The sequence below is a fragment of the Myxocyprinus asiaticus genome, chromosome 9 (assembly GCF_019703515.2).
Source record: "Myxocyprinus asiaticus isolate MX2 ecotype Aquarium Trade chromosome 9, UBuf_Myxa_2, whole genome shotgun sequence".
In the NCBI taxonomy this organism is placed as follows: Eukaryota; Metazoa; Chordata; class Actinopteri; order Cypriniformes; family Catostomidae; genus Myxocyprinus; species Myxocyprinus asiaticus.
In genome coordinates this window covers 28,774,699-28,790,397 of record NC_059352.1, presented here as the reverse complement: position 1 = coordinate 28,790,397, position 15,699 = coordinate 28,774,699, and the positions used below count along the sequence as shown (strand labels likewise).

At 39.5% G+C, this 15,699-nt stretch overlaps 2 protein-coding genes across 9 annotated transcripts; one reads left to right on the top strand and one right to left on the bottom strand.

Annotated features, from left to right (window-relative positions):
* The first annotated feature begins 789 nt into the window (after window positions 1–789).
* Window positions 790–9,299, top strand: LOC127446519 (cysteine protease ATG4B-like). Of its 8 annotated transcripts, none has more exons than XM_051707503.1 (13): window positions 881–1,031; window positions 1,522–1,623; window positions 1,705–1,776; window positions 1,920–2,018; window positions 2,178–2,279; window positions 2,393–2,457; window positions 2,543–2,654; window positions 3,460–3,659; window positions 3,771–3,849; window positions 4,012–4,157; window positions 8,475–8,531; window positions 8,634–8,724; window positions 9,160–9,299. In XM_051707503.1, exons 1-13 carry the CDS (start codon window positions 932–934, stop codon window positions 9,216–9,218), a joined length of 1,284 nt encoding a protein of 427 aa, XP_051563463.1. In that variant the 5' UTR covers window positions 881–931; the 3' UTR covers window positions 9,219–9,299. The 8 variants fall into 8 exon arrangements, with proteins under 8 accessions (XP_051563461.1, XP_051563465.1, XP_051563463.1 ...); XM_051707502.1 differs by having other exon boundaries at window positions 9,145–9,284; XM_051707504.1 differs by having other exon boundaries at window positions 2,393–2,465; window positions 2,575–2,654; window positions 9,145–9,284.
* A 518-nt stretch (window positions 9,300–9,817) lies between these two features.
* dtymk (deoxythymidylate kinase (thymidylate kinase)) lies at window positions 9,818–11,592 on the bottom strand. Its single transcript, XM_051707513.1, has 5 exons — window positions 11,306–11,592; window positions 10,961–11,069; window positions 10,491–10,581; window positions 10,109–10,306; window positions 9,818–9,985 (listed from the first exon to the last, which is right to left on the bottom strand). The coding sequence occupies exons 1-5, from the start codon at window positions 11,433–11,435 to the stop codon at window positions 9,875–9,877; spliced, it is 639 nt and encodes a 212-aa protein (XP_051563473.1). The 5' UTR covers window positions 11,436–11,592; the 3' UTR covers window positions 9,818–9,874.
* Window positions 11,593–15,699: the final 4,107 nt, after the last annotated feature.

Below are 15,699 nucleotides of genomic sequence, written 5' to 3'. Positions count from 1 at the left end.
AGAAGTATTTATCAGTGCACAAAACGCCTGTGGTAATGCGGTGAAGATGATCGAAGTGATTTAATTGACACTGTTCTTCATTTATAGAGGTAGCTCTCATGTACCAATAGACTTTAACATTCAAAAATGTCACTGATGAGTTCTTTCGGTTTTCCTTCTGATGGTTTAATGTTGATCGAACTAAATCAATGGCACAAAAAAAGTGTATGTGGCTAGCCTGTCCAATTTACACGTACACCGATGTAATGTATACAGTATGTGAAAGAATTTAAGAGGGTGTCCTGGGACGATGGACTTGAAGACTCGAAGGGTGTACCAATAAATGAATAAATCACGTTTTATGGTTGTGCCCGATGGTGTTATTGCTGAGTTATTTATAATGAATTAAATTTGTATTAATATTATTGTATTATTTGTTGTTGTCATTTGCATATCAATTGAACAACTTCCAGGCTTCTAATTGTTTTTATCAACAGGTCGGGTTCTCATTTATACCGAGCAGCATCCACGTGACACTGTATTGAACAAAGCTGCTTACATCGTACACAACGTTTCTTGTGTAAAGTATCTTGGTTTATAAAAACATGAAACCATTTAAAATGGGGAATGCTAATATAATGCCAACATTCCACAACTTTGGCTTGCGAAAAATATTTTGGCTTGTTTACATCAGCTTCCCAGAAAGGGCAACATATCCCTCACTGGGAGAAATTCAATTGGTTAAGAAAACATCCCAGTCCGTAAAAGTGATTTGATTGGTTTTAACATATATGACGCACCCGAGGCAAAGCGGAAGTCATTTCCTATTGGTCCGTACAGTGTAAAGAACGCTCAACAAACAACATAGGCTGAATCACTGTCGGGATGGATGCAGGTAAGAAACCAGCAAGGAAACAAGTCCTTTACATATTCGGTAACCTGTCCGGAACTAATGAAATGGTTAAAAAGCAAGATTCTTCTTTCGACAACCAAATACGTGCCGGTTTGTGGAGAGGCGGCCTCTACAGTTTGGGATTTTGACATGAAATATGGTACATACCTGCCCCAGCTGCTGCCAGCTAGACAGTAAAATGGCACAAATCTAGTGTCAGTTGAGGGACAGACACACTTTTGTTTTTACATCTCACTGCACCAAAATTCCACGGTTGTGCAAACAGTTATGTTTTAAAGGCTGTTTCAAAAACTAGTAAGCTGCCTACTTAACGTTTGATAATGCGGTCTTGGTAAAAAGCTCACTAGGTTTTGAGACAAAGGTATGTGGGGTAGCACTTAAATTACTAGAGCTGGAGACGCCGATGCAGGTTGTCCTTGTCATTAGTAATAAGTTGTTATCAATTAGGTAAGTAGTTGTAGCATAGAGACTTGAATGCACCGTGTCATGCTCTAATGTGACATAAAAGATCAGCAGGTGTCTAAAGGAATGTCTTTGGTTTTATGAGAAGATAAAAAGTAAAGATTTTTAATGTTTCTAGTGTTCATAGGTGATGAAAATTGTTCAGTTTTCCTTTTTCCTCAAAACAGCTACTCTCACATACGACTCATTGCGTTTTGGAGAGATCGAAGATTTCCCAGAGACCACAGAGCCTGTTTGGATTTTGGGAAAGCATTTCAGTGCACTAACAGGTAGGTGTGAAACATTTGTGCTTTTGTGCTGTTGTCTCTAATTTTGGCTTCTAAGGAGATTTGCATTTCTTTGTATCTCAGAGAAGGATGAGATTCTGGCTGATGTCACTTCACATTTGTGGTTCACTTATAGAAAGAACTTTCAACCAATCGGTGAGAGTCAGAGTCATAATCCTCAATCATAATGGTGTCGGCACACTTACAGTCTAATGCCACCATTTCATTATTCATGCGCATAGTCCATTTAGTTTTTTTTTTTTTTCTCAGATGGTTTGTTAATGGACGTTATGTTACAGGTGGCACTGGGCCCACTACAGACACTGGCTGGGGCTGCATGCTCCGATGTGGGCAGATGATTCTTGGGGAGGCATTGATCTGCAGACACTTGGGTAGAGGTAAGTCGGCCACAATAGAAACACTGTATTTTATGCTTTTTTTAAATATATATATATATATAAAAATTAGATAATGTGCAAAAATTGGTCCTAAAATTTGAAGATCAAATGTAAATCCAAGGGTTCACTTTTTACTGCAACTGTGTTTTGTTTTATTAGACTGGAGATGGAGTCCAGGTCAGCGGCAGAGAGCGGAATATATCAGTATCCTCAATGCCTTCATTGACAAGAAGGACAGCTATTATTCCATTCATCAAATAGGTACTACTCAAGTCAGCTGCCTGAATAGTATTACATCATAACAGTGGTGCTGCAGTTACTGACTTGGAGTAAATAACTCTGGATGACAGATATGGCTTGTTCTTTTCTTTTAGCTCAGATGGGTGTAAGTGAGGGCAAGTCTATAGGCCAGTGGTATGGTCCTAATACAGTGGCACAGGTACTCAAGTAAGTGCCAAATTAGATTAATAAATATTTTTTGTTATTAAATGTTAAATGATCTGTTTTGTTTCTTGCTTATATAGAAAGATGTGCTGTTGTTTCTGTGCTCATCCAGGAAACTGGCAATTTTTGACTCCTGGAGCCGACTGGCAGTTCATGTAGCTATGGACAATACTGTGGTCATAGAGGAAATCAGTGAGTTCTCTTTCATAATGTCTCACAAGTGAGCAAATGGTGACGTACGTATCTGTTCTACATAAATCCCCCATAAGTGAGGTTTATGTCAAACCATTTATCTAGAATCCCTTAGGGTGTTATCAGATACCTCCATTAGTACAAGGATTGTTTAAAAGTATAGTTCACCCAAAAATGAAAATTCTCTAATCCTTAACTCACTCTCATGCCATCCAAGGGAGGTATGACTTTCTTTCTTATGCAGAACACTAAGATTTTTTGGAAGAATATCTCAGCTTTGTAGGTCAATAAAATGCAAGTGAATGGTGACCAAAACTTTGACATTTCAAACAGCATATAAAGGTAGCATTAAAGTTATCTGACTTCAGTGGTTTAACTCTTTTAATGTCTTAAGTGATCTAATCAATCTGTATGAGAACAGACCAAAATATAACTCCTTTTTCACTGTACATCTGCCTATAGCAGTCTCTTAGCATTATCATGACTTCAAGCTTGATTACACTTCCTAGTGCTTGACGCATGAGCAGAGCACTAGATGGTGCTAGGAAGGGAAATCGAGCTTGAAATCATAATCGTAAAGGAGACCACTGATATCAAGATTTACTGTAATAAAGGAGTTATTTTTTGTATAAGTGAACTAGAGAATTTTTATTTTTGGCTGAACTATTAGGAACTGGTTCTTGAAAGGGGACATCTTTCCTTTGTTTACTTTTATTCACATAGGAACTCCTATTTCAAGATCATTGTGACATAATTAATCACATGTCTGATATATGAGTTTGATCATTGTTTCTATTGTCTGTAGAGAGGTTGTGTATGCCGTGGCTGGACTTTGATAGGGGAGCGTGTGCAGCTTCTGAAGAGCCTCGGGAGATGAATGGATATCTGGAGGGGGCTTGTGCTCTTGCAGAGGAAGAGACAGCTCTGTGGAAACCTCTCGTTCTATTGATTCCTCTAAGACTGGGCCTTAGTGACATCAATGAAGCCTACATTGAACCACTCAAGGTAAATATTTCATATCTGTTGTACAAATAGATGTGAGCACTTAACATCTTTCTGTTAAGGCTAGTTGCTGAAACTTATGTGTTCAAATTTAATTTCATATCTTATCCACAGCAATGCTTCATGATGCCTCAGTCTTTAGGAGTAATAGGTGGCAAGCCAAACAGCGCTCACTACTTCATTGGCTTTGTAGGTAAGCAAAGTTAATCAAGCTTAACCCATCTATGCCATTAGTCGCATAGTAGTCTGGAAGTTTATCTGTGTTGTAGACATTAAGTAAATGTTGAGAGCCACATGGCAGTATATTCTATTTGAAACTGCATCATGCTTTTTTCTTATTGATGTCATCCTGCAGGTGATGAGTTGATTTATCTAGATCCCCATACCACTCAGCCAGTTGTGGAACCGAGTGAAGAGGGTCACTTCCCAGACGACTCCTACCACTGCCAGCATCCTCCCTGCCGAATGCATATCTGTGAGCTTGACCCCTCCATTGCTGCTGTAAGTAGTGCCAAATATAAACAAACACTAATTTTCACCATGAAAGGTGTTGCCAAATTCAACGTTAAGACCCTACCAGGCTTGGTAGCAGTGTTGAGGAGTATCTATGTAAAAGTAGCAACATTCCCAGTAGCATGTCAGTAACTCGCTATTTTTAATATAGTGTAGCTTGTCCAGTAAAAAGCTACTTTTTCCATGTGATAAAACTTCAATGTTTGCACACGCTGCTTAACAGCCAGGCAAGCTGTGGCATTAATCAAACTTTCTCTCCTAAACTGTCCTCTCTCTTATACGTATGTAGTGTTGGAAAGTCCAACACATTATGATGAATTGGTTTGTTCAGATGGTTCAAAAAAGTATTAACTGATTCAAGTCCCTGCATTGTATTGTAAATCATTATTCATTCAAACAATCAAAGATTGTTCATTATTCATTCAAAAATGTATATATAATTTTTTTTTTTGTGCCAGATAAATTTGGATAAAATCAGATTAAATTATATAATTGGATGTTATATATTTAAGCAATATCACGAGCAGTAGTGCTGTATGGCCCTACATCAGCACGGCTGTGATGGTAATGCCATAGGCGAGTGTAATACTGCTTATTTTTTTATTCATTTGTTTGCTGAACTGTTGTATATGAGGAAAAACGAAGGACTTCTAGCCTTGAGTATGTGTGATTACTAGGGATGCACCGATCCGATACCTGGATCGGTATCGGCTCCGATAGTGACGTTTTTAAATGGATCGCGTATCGGTCCGACGAGTCTGATCCAAATCCGATACTGTGTGTTAGTCATGTTCGTTACTGTCAAGCTCAAAATGACAAAAGAACCATTAAAACACAAAGTAGTTCATATGAATCGTGCATTTTATTCAAAGCCACTTGAAGACGATCGATAGCTCTGTGAATCACAAAAGGCTGTTTAATAAGTAAATTTATAAAATGCATGCGCAGCTCCAGCGAGTTATTGAATGCCGCTGCTCTGACACACACTCGCGGCTATTTTTAGCCTTCACGCGGTGCGCAATATTTGAGCGCTACTCACAAACAACATCTCAGATGTAGATATAATATGCATTTAGAATGGCACTGGAGGTGTTTTTTTTTTTTTACCAGAATTTGAATAAGAAGCAAATTAAACTACTGTGAACTTGTCTACAAACAGACACATACATGACTTCCTGGAGAGTTCAGAATGTCAAAATAAAAACGTGAGGGTTTTAAAAGTTAAAGGTGTCATGGAGAGACTCACGGAGGCAGAGATATGAACTCAGTAGCAGGGTTTATTGAACAGATGATTGAAAAAGTGATGTAAACATTGTGAGTAAATCCAGTTGAGCAGAGTGGCAAACAGCAGGTGAGTAATATCCAGACAGGGTATAGACACGATGAACAGAACTCACAACAGTCTTATGATACTTGCAGGCAATAATGAAGACACGGGTATGTTTGACATAGCAGAAAGGTGTCTCAGAGATACTATCGATGAAAACAGACAAAGCGTGTGTGTGAAAGCAGGGTATTAATGCAGTCCTTGATTAGCCACTAATGATATGCAGGTGAGTGTAATCAGAACTCAGGGGAGAGTGAGCGCTGTGACGGCAGTGAGGAAGAAAGAGAGAGAGAGATACCGGTGGATCTGTGACAAAAGGTGCATGATTGAGATATTACTATTATAATATATTATTATTATCATTTGTTTACAAAATATAATAAAATGTAAGTAGAATGGGTTCCAAAAAATTACTTTGTGAAAAAGTGGACTGATGTCTTACAACTAAATTGAACAAAAAAGAGATCTGAATCCTTTAAAGTCCAGATACAAGTTGAAAAAAAAATTGCAAAAAAAAAAAAAAAAAACGGCTTCTTTTCTACTGATGACTTGTACTGGAATTACTGTTAATTTTGCTGCTACATTATCCAGTATACTAGTTAACAATAACGTTTTTCTTAATAAGCTATACATTTATATTGAAATAATGTGTAGTTAGAGGTTTGTGTTTCTTTACATATTAAAGATTACACCCAATTAGTTCCACACAATAATGTAAAGATATTCTAAACTGATTATACAAAAAAAAACACTGGTATCGGATTGGGATCGGTATCGGCTGATTCTGAGATTTCCGATATCGGAATCGGAAGAGAAAAAGTGGTATCGGTGCATCCCTAGTGATTACATCATCTGTTGTGTCTCTCAGCTGCGATAAACCTTAATGGTGAAGCTGTACTTCCCAGTTGTAGTCTGGTAGTAATCCGAGCGATCACTGAGTGAGAGGCAATTGCCGATGACTTTAAAGAAACTGCTCACTGACTGGCAGCGCTAACTCAAATGCACGCCAGTTCAACTCGCTCACAGCACACAAAAATGGTCTTGTCACCACCTGCTGGCTAAAATGTTTAATGTCACAGGGAAATATAGTATACTACTTTTTTGTTCAATGCCTATAGAAAATATCATACCCTTTGGAATAGTCAATTTTTTTTGTGTGTGTTAAAGCCTGAAATCAAAACCCATTAAAAAACAAAAAAAGCTTTTTTTTTTTTTTACAAATGATTTACAAAAAGGCAATAGTTCCAAAAATGTAGAGGATGAAAAACTAGAATAACAGGTTTTGAAAAGTGATCATACCCCTGGATTTAATACTTTGTAGAGCTGCCTTTTGCTTTAATGACTGCCATCAGTTTGTTTGGAGATGTCTCTACTTGCTTTGCGCACCTAGATTGGGGAATCTTTGCAGAATTGTTCAAATTGCGGGGCGAGCGGCGATGACCTTCCTATACTTGAGCCACTGCATTGTTTTTTGGGTAGTGTGTTTAGGGTCATTGTCATGCTGAAAGGTGAACCACCTGCCCATCTTCAGTTGTTGAGCAGAGGGCAATCCTCAAGAATTTGGGTGTACATGGCAGCACCAACTTTCTCTTCAATCCTGACCAATTGCCCAGTCCCCGATTAAGAGATCACCCACAGCATAATGTTGCCAACACCATGCTTCACAGTAGGTATGGTATATTCTGGATGGTGTGCAGGGCTGGATTGGTAATATGGCATACTGGGCATTTTCCCGGTGGGTCGACGCACTTTGGGACCAATCAGGGGCGGATTGGCCATCGGGAGAACCGGACGGGCCGGCCGCGAAATGGGCCACGATAAGCTGAAATGAGCCACCACGTTATGCAGAACGGGCCACAAAACCCAAGCTCAACAACTTTTGGGCCAGTTGCTATGTAAAATCCCGGGCTGATTTCTCTTCCCAGTCCACCCCTGGTGGTGTGTGTTTGGTTCTCCTAATGTAGCACTTGGAGTTCAGTCCAAAAAGTAAAATTTTTGTCTCCTCTACCCATTAAACCTTTTGCCTTTTGTCTTGCCATACAGGCCAGCTTTATGTAAATCTTGAGAGATTGTCGTCATGCACAGACAGATCAGTCTCAACCGTAAGGGCTTGTAAATCCTTCAAAGTTGCCTTTAGCCTCTTGATAGCTTCCCTGATCTATATCCTCTTGGCATGATCATCCGGTTTGGAGGGATGGCCTGATCTGGGCAAAGTTTTGGTGGTGTCATGTGCTGTCCAGTTCTTAATAATGCTCTGAAAGGTACTCAGAGGGAAAGAAACATTTAAAATCTTCTTGTACCCTTCTCCTAAACTATGTCTTTCCACAATTTTATCCTGGAGTCCTTTTGAAAGGACTTTTCCAACCATGGTGAATTCTTGAATTCATTACTATGCACTACTTAGTAATGGAATTCTCATGGAACAGCCGGTTTATTTCTTAAGTAATCAACTACTACAATTGATGTCAGGTGGGGGCCAGTTAGTCAGGTATGTGATCTGAAAGGTGATTGGTTGCACCTGAGCAAGTTGTAATGGTTAATCTTGGGGGCTGATCACTTATCTAAAACATGTATTTTACTAATTAATTTTTAATAATTGTTCAGAATGTTTTACATGGTATTTTCACTTTGATGTTGAAGGTCATGTGTAAATACAGCTGAAGATGGTGAGATTATATTTATTTAAATTTCCAGGTTGTAATGTGACAAATGATAAAGAATTTGAGAAGGTATGACTTTCTGTAGGCACTACTTTTTCAAAAGAGCAGCTTGACTGTAGTTGAAGTACTTTATATTACGAGTAGCTTGGCAAGGTATAGTTTCAAAATAGCTTCCCTTACACTCCTAACTGAATTGATAAGTGTCAAAACAGCAAAGGTCATTTTTTTTGTGAATAACATGGGACCCCTTGGATTAAGTTGCCATTTTGCAAATAATCCTGCATGTGCAGTAACATCTGTACTAAATTTGTGTCTCAGGGCTTCTTTTGTCAAACAGAGGATGATTTTGATGACTGGTGTGCACAGATTCGTAAGGTACTTGGTCATTCCATTTTTTATTTTATTTATTGTTTTGTCTAAATGTTGCACTTTTTATATTTATTAGCTTCTGTTCACTGTCCTTTTTTCCTTGTACAGGTTTCAAACTGTAGAGGTCTTCCTATATTTGAATTGGTGGACAGCCAGCCATCTCGTCTAATTAGTGCCGACATACTTAGTCTAACTCCAGGTAACATCTTATACTATTCGTTTTCTGTATATTCAAAATGGCCACGTACTTACTGCAAAGTGTTGGGAGTGTCAACCCCTACGTTTCTATTCCGTGTGTATACAGGAGTCACTCCCGAAATTGCGATGGATGACAGTGATAACCATAGCAATGTTTTGGCGTCTTGCGCCTATAATTGAAACAAGGCATTTTAATACCACTGGTATTAACTATCGACAGAGGCGCAGTAAATGTGAAGTTGATTCTAGAATGCGGTTGTCACTCTCCTAAATAACTGAGTGACAACTGTATATAGCTGCAGTGTATATGTGGCCAATAAGCTTTAATGCTTTATATATATATATATATATATATATATATATATTAGTATACACTTATGGTATATATTTTTTCTTAGCCCCTATATAAATTTCTTAACAGACTTCTCTGATTCAGACCGGCTAGAACGCTTATTTGATTCTGAAGACGAAGAGTTTGAAATCCTGTCTTTGTGAAGAAAGGTTACTTTTGTGAGACTTCCTGAATCCTGTGGTAGAACCTCCTTGGAGGACAGAGGGGAGTGAAAGATAAAAACCATTGATGTCCAAGGCCAGTGTGGCATTTGGTGGCATAGTCACTCATGTCAAACACACAGCTTTCTTCTTAAACAGCTAAATTGACTGCCCTGTGTCATCTTGAGTGAGCCAGGGTCAGGACTCACAGTCACTCAGGATCATCAGTATGTACATTTTATGTGTATCCATATTGAGTCTTAACACAACAGATTTATTTTTAAGTGATATGGTGCCTTTTTACCCCCTTAACTTAACCACAGGTTTGCCATAACACATTTTATGGTTTTGGTTTGGAGCACTGCTAATTGGATCTGAGTTAGCATTTACTCTTAAGTCAGTGAAATTTTGGATGCGTATCAACTTATAAATGGCAACCAAGGAAGGTTGAGCATTTACCGACTGTGTAAGTTCTGTAATTATACAGACAAACGTTTTTTTTCTTCATGTTTATAAATCTATGTACACAAGTGTATTTTGAGTATTTATTTAATCAATTCATTTTAAAATAAAAAATAATACAATCAATTTATTCTCTTGTTTTTTTTTCACTAGTTAGGTCAATATGAAAAGCTTATCCATTGCAAGTGGAGGTTTGTTCATTTCCACAGATCTCCAATCAGTTGATTTTCAGATAATCTGATGATATCCTCACTCAAAAGCTTAATATCTTTGTGCACCTCCTCTATGGTCCTAGCAGCATCAATCACCTAAACAAGGAAACTTATGAAAGTCAAAATAGCAGACATCATCTGATAGAGTCAAATTATTAGAATATAAATGGATATATACTGCAAATGTACAATATACTGGTTTATATGAAAATAAATCACCTTCCAGTTGACTGACTGATCTTTCATGAGCTCTTCAAACCTCTGCTGAACTGTGCATTGAAAAGTGCTTGTTTCATACCGTTCAATTCCATATTCTCCACGGTTTGCTGCAACATTAGGATTCAGCTGCAAAAACATTACCAGATCTGGCTTCGGAAGTCCCACGTCTGGCCGTGTGCACCACTCCAAAGAGAAGCCCTGAACACACAAAACAATTAAACTGAGGTATCTACATATGCTCAAATTGTGTTGCTATTGACTAATAAAAAAATAAAATGAAAAATGTGATGCCATTTATGCTCATTTAAAAATCCACATTTCTACACCTATTTTTTCTATATATGTCTAATTTATATTAAACTGTTGTGGTAATAACACTCACAGGCTTGGCACTAGTGAAAGCCACTCCTGAAAATGCATAGCCGTCCACCACTAGATTTATGCCTTGTTCCAACTTCTGTTTCATCAGAGGCCTGAAGTTAGAAAAGAGCTTTGAAAATGCTGACTTGTTGCACTTCGATCAACTTTTGACAAAGTATAATCTCTAACTGCAAACAACAAAAATAAGATTTGAACAAGGCTAAAGGTCAGTGCAATCTAGTTAACCAATGCAACGTCAACAAATTTTTTTTATCTTTGATTCGCATGGACATAATGAGGGAAAATACATAAATTATGCAATAAAGATTTTAAGTTATGAGAAAGAAACCCTTTTTTGGTGATTGTGATTGACAGACGGATGGATAGATAGATGGATCAGTATCAGTCAATGGGACATTCCTGTGCATAAGATTCACTGCATTTCTAGACACACCATGGAACTGGATGTAATACTCTGAAGTGATAACATACACCATTTCCCAGCGGTTTGCTGAAAAGAGCAGGTGGACTGTGTGATCCTCCAGATTACTCTTCTTCTCCAGGTATGAACTGATGAGCTGGCCAATCTTAGTGGTTCTGTCTGGATGGAAAACACTTTATGCGGTCAATACAGAACAAAGACAAACACTATATGGATTAAGTCTGTGTCTCGAATCCAAGTGAGAAGCCTGCTTAGACAAAATTTTTGTTCACAGAAGTGTTCCAAGTAAGCTACATTTTTGGACCTATGATTCACATTACTCTGAGAGAATTGCAGTATGTCTAGATAACAAACACTTCTTATAGGTTGGTCAAGGACGGGGTCCGTGATTTTACCAGGAAAGCGCATAATTTCTGCGGCTCGTCCACTCTGCTGTAACGCCTCCATGAGTTTGTGACACTGTGTGGTTTTCCCGGCTCTGTCTACTCCCTCCAGCACAATCAAAGCTCCTCTTCCGCAAGACATAGCTCTTCAAAAAAAAAAAAAACAAACACTTTAAAACCCTAAGTAAACGATAGCGATAAACGATAGCAAATCGTGCTCAATCCGTCATGTCTTTAAGCGGTTCTTTTCTTCAAAAAAAAAAAAAAACACATTTCTGTTTGATCCTCCCCCTTCTACGGTGCACGGGAAAGGACAAATAAGATTCACTAAATTGTGTAGTGGTCAAGTCATATACAATTGTAGAGGCGAGGTGTTGTGTCGAAGTCTGTTCCCCCGTCGGATTCTGTTTCCCCGTCGGATTCTGTTTCCCCCTAGCCCCGCTCCCGTCCAAACGGCGAAGGAAGCGTAATAATTTTTTTTTTTTTTTTTTTTTTTTAATGGGAACAGTGTCCCCCAAACAGCTCGCTCGCTCGCTCTCTCTCTCTCTCTCTCTCTCTCTCTCTCTCTCTCTCTCTCTCTCTCTCTCTCTCTCTCTCTCTCTCTCTGTCTAAACCATGCCAGCAAGCATTTTATATATATATATATATATATATATATATATATATATACATACACACACTATATTGCCAAAAGTATTCGCTCACCCATCCAAATAATTGAATTCAGGTGTTCCAATCACTTCCATGGCCACAGGTGTATAAAATGAAGCACCTAGGCATGCAGACTGCTTCTACAAACATTTGTGAAAGAATGGGCCGCTCTCAGGAGCTCAGTGAATTCCAGCGTGGTAATGTGATAGGATGCCACCTGTGCAACAAGTCCAGTCGTGAAATTTCCTCGCTACTAAATATTCCACAGTCAACTGTCAGTGGTATTATAACAAAGTGGAAGCGATTGGGAATGACAGCAACTCAGCCACGAAGTGGTAGGCCACGTAAAATGACAGAGCGGGGTCAGCGGATGCTGAGGCGCATAGTGCGCACAGGTCGCCAACTTTCTGCAGAGTCAGTCGCTACAGACCTCCAAAGTTCATGTGGCCTTCAGATTAGCTCAAGAACAGTGCGTAGAGAGCTTCATGGAATGGGTTTCCATGGCCGAGCAGCTGCATCCAAGCCATACATCATCAAGTGCAATGCAAAGCATCGGATGCAGTGGTGTAAAGCACGCCGCCACTGGACTCTAGAGCAGTGGAGATGCGTTCTCTGGAGTGACGAATCACACTTCTCCATCTGGCAATCTGATGGACAAGTCTGGGTTTGGCGGTTGCCAGGAGAACGGTACTTGTCTGACTGCATTGTGCCAACTGTGAAGTTTGGTGGAGGAGGGATTATGGTGTGGGGTTGTTTTTCAGGAGCTGGGCTTGGCCCCTTAGTTCCAGTGAAAGGAACTCTGAATGCTTCAGCATACCAAGAGATTTTGGACAATTCCATGCTCCCAACTTTGTGGGAACAGTTTGGGGATGGCCCCTTCCTGTTCCAACATGACTGCACACCAGTGCACAAAGCAAGGTCCATAAAGACATGGATGAGCGAGTTTGGTGTGGAAGAACTTGACTGGCCTGCACAGAGTCCTGACCTCAACCCGATAGAGCACCTTTGGGATGAATTAGAGCGAAGACTGTGAGCCAGGCCTTCTCGTCCAACATCAGTGTCTGACCTCACAAATGTGCTTCTGGAAGAATGGTCAAAAATTCCCATAAACACACTCCTAAACCTTGTGGAAAGCCTTCCCAGAATAGTTGAAGCTGTTATAGCTGCAAAGGGTGGGCCGACGTCATATTAAACCCTATGGATTAAGAATGGGATGTCACTTAAGTTCATATGCGTCTAAAGGCAGGTGAGCGAATACTTTTGGCAATATAGTGTGTATATATATATATATATATATATATATATATATATATAATACAATTGTCAATGTTAAAATAAAATGTAATAAAAAAAAAGAAAAAAAGGGGGTGATCACGTGATGCCATGCGAGAAGCAGATGTGTGAGCGGCTAGCTCTGCGCACTTTGCTGTTTTTTTTTTATTATTTTCATGTTATAACCGATGAGATTCGATACACCCAGTTACATATTTGCTCTTTGAGGTAAACATGGCAAAGAAGTAAAAATCCTCAGACTCTGGAGACATTAAAAGACACTTACGTGTTCAAGCTGAGGCCTCTAAAGGGCCTGCGAGCCGGGGACTCGATTTGGACGGCACGTCGGGAGATGAAATCCAGCGTCAACTGTCCAACATTACAGTGATGCTGACGAAGGTTGTTGCTGACTTGGAGGATCTCGCTGTAATACGTCGATCGATTACGGCAATGGAAACACAATTTTCTGAGTTGGTCACGTTAGTGACAGATGTTGAGAAACTAATCGATTGTCTGGAATCATCGGAAAGGGAATTATCCGCTAATCCGCCCGCGTACAAAACAGACTTGGAATTTATTTTGGAAAAACTGGAAGATCTCGAAAATAGGAATCGAAGGAACAATATTCGAATTGTTGGAATTCCTGAACATGAAGAGGGCAGAGATATGGTGAAACTCCTAGACGAGCTCTTCCCAAGTCTGCTCGACATAACAGGCCATAAGCTGGAAATCGAGCGAGCTCACAGAGTCCCGGCTCACAGATCTGCTGAGGGAGACAGGCCCGATCAATTCTGGCCAAATTTCTGAGATCATCCGATAAAGATCTCGTGGAAAGGAAAGCTTTCTTGGAAGAATCACAATATTTTCTTGTTCCCGGATTTCTTGTTTTGCACTGGTGTTTCTGGCCAAACTGAGAATAGACAGCAAGGATGGCAGCAAAGTATTTTTATGCCCCAAAAAGGCACTGGCCTTCATACAAACTATGGGTGAGTAAACCAATTTCTTATGTGAGTGGACTGACTCGCTGTTCAGTGACTCGACTTTTTTTTTTTCTTTCTGCATTGGCTCCGCCTAGCGGCTGGAGTTTGTTTTGTGGCATGACACTCCAAGAAAATTTTGCATTGACGGAAGTTCGCTTTTACACTGAAGTTCCTGGCCAGATTGAGAATGGATACTATGGATGACTGCAAAATATCTACATGCTCACATAAAGACGTCTTTATAATGTTGACAGACTGAGTAAGTCATGATGTATTTTTTTTATGCGGCCTCCGAATGAATTTGACTCTTGATCACCCAAGGAACCAGGATGCCTGCTTTGTTTCTTTATGTGCTGGCTCCGCCTAGCAGCTGGAGCTTGTTTTGTTGAATAACACTCCTTCTGCTCAGCTGTGGATGAATCTGATCATTCTTTGTGCTTACGCCTCCTGTTGGCTGGAGTTTGTTTTGTGGAGTAATTTTAAAGGACATTAGAACATCTGCTGCACTCATAACAGCCGGCTCACTGAACAATTGTCTGTCTGTCCGAAGAAACTGAACAGCTTTATATCAGCTGGAGATTGTTTTGTGGAGGAACACACCTTCAAAATAGTTCTGTGAATGAATCTACATGTTCTTTGTGTTTATTCTGCCTGTTGGCTGGGGTCTGTTTTACAAAGTATTTTCTTTTATGTAATTTTGCCTCACAAAACCTTTGCAGAAGCACCGTACTTGAGCAATCCGATGGCAAATTTGTTGCAGGGGTTCTCGCATGCGTACATGGACTCTTTGAGTTTAGACAGATTGACGCCAGTTGGCACTGTCGTGCGCGGGGTTAATGCGCATGTTTTTATTTTTTCTGTTTGTTTTGTTCGGGGGGGAATTTCGGGGTTTGATTGTTGCATTAATGGGGAATGTGGGGAATGTGGTCTGTATAATCTTGCTTTTGACACGCTTATGACACACAATTAATTTTTTTATTATATCAATATGTCAGTTGTTAATATGAGTGGATTATCTCTCTCCACATGGAATGTCAATGAGTTGGGGCACCCCATAAAAAGAAGGAAGGTTATTTCTATTCTTAAGCGTAATAAATATGATATAGTCTTTCTTCAAGAAACGCATCTTTCCCCACAGGAAGCTGAAAAATTTGGGAAGATATGGGGTGGGCATGTTTTCTTTAGTGCTGGCTCAAGTAAAAGTAGGGGAGTCATTATACTGATAAATAAACATCTACAATTCAAATTTCTCAAACAGATTAAAGATAAAATAGGAAGAGTCATTATTGTTTTAACAGACATTCAGGGGTAAAGGTTGATTTTGGCTAATATTTACGCACCTAACGCTGATGATCAGGGCTTTTTTATTGATCTTGGAGGGATGTTACAAACCACTGGCACCCCTTATGTTATAATATTGGGAGGAGACTTTAATTTATTGATGGACTCAATCCTTGATCATAGTGAAGCAAAAGTGTGTAAGCCCCCTAGAGCAACAGTGAC

Excerpts from the sequence above, each read along its gene's own strand:
- dtymk (XM_051707513.1), bottom strand. The coding sequence starts at position 11,435 with ATGTCTTGCGGAAGAGGAGCTTTGATTGTGCTGGAGGGAGTAGACAGA. Across the intron at positions 10,582-10,960 it reads GCAAACCGCTGGGAAATGGT|GCCTCTGATGAAACAGAAGT; the intron begins GTATGTTATCAC and ends TTCTAACTTCAG. Across the intron at positions 9,986-10,108 it reads ATCAGTCAGTCAACTGGAAG|GTGATTGATGCTGCTAGGAC; the intron begins GTGATTTATTTT and ends TTCCTTGTTTAG.
- LOC127446519 (XM_051707498.1), top strand. The coding sequence starts at position 932 with ATGAAATGGTTAAAAAGCAAGATTCTTCTTTCGACAACCAAATACGTG. Across the intron at positions 1,777-1,919 it reads AAAGAACTTTCAACCAATCG|GTGGCACTGGGCCCACTACA; the intron begins GTGAGAGTCAGA and ends GTTATGTTACAG. Across the intron at positions 2,019-2,177 it reads CTGCAGACACTTGGGTAGAG|ACTGGAGATGGAGTCCAGGT; the intron begins GTAAGTCGGCCA and ends TTGTTTTATTAG.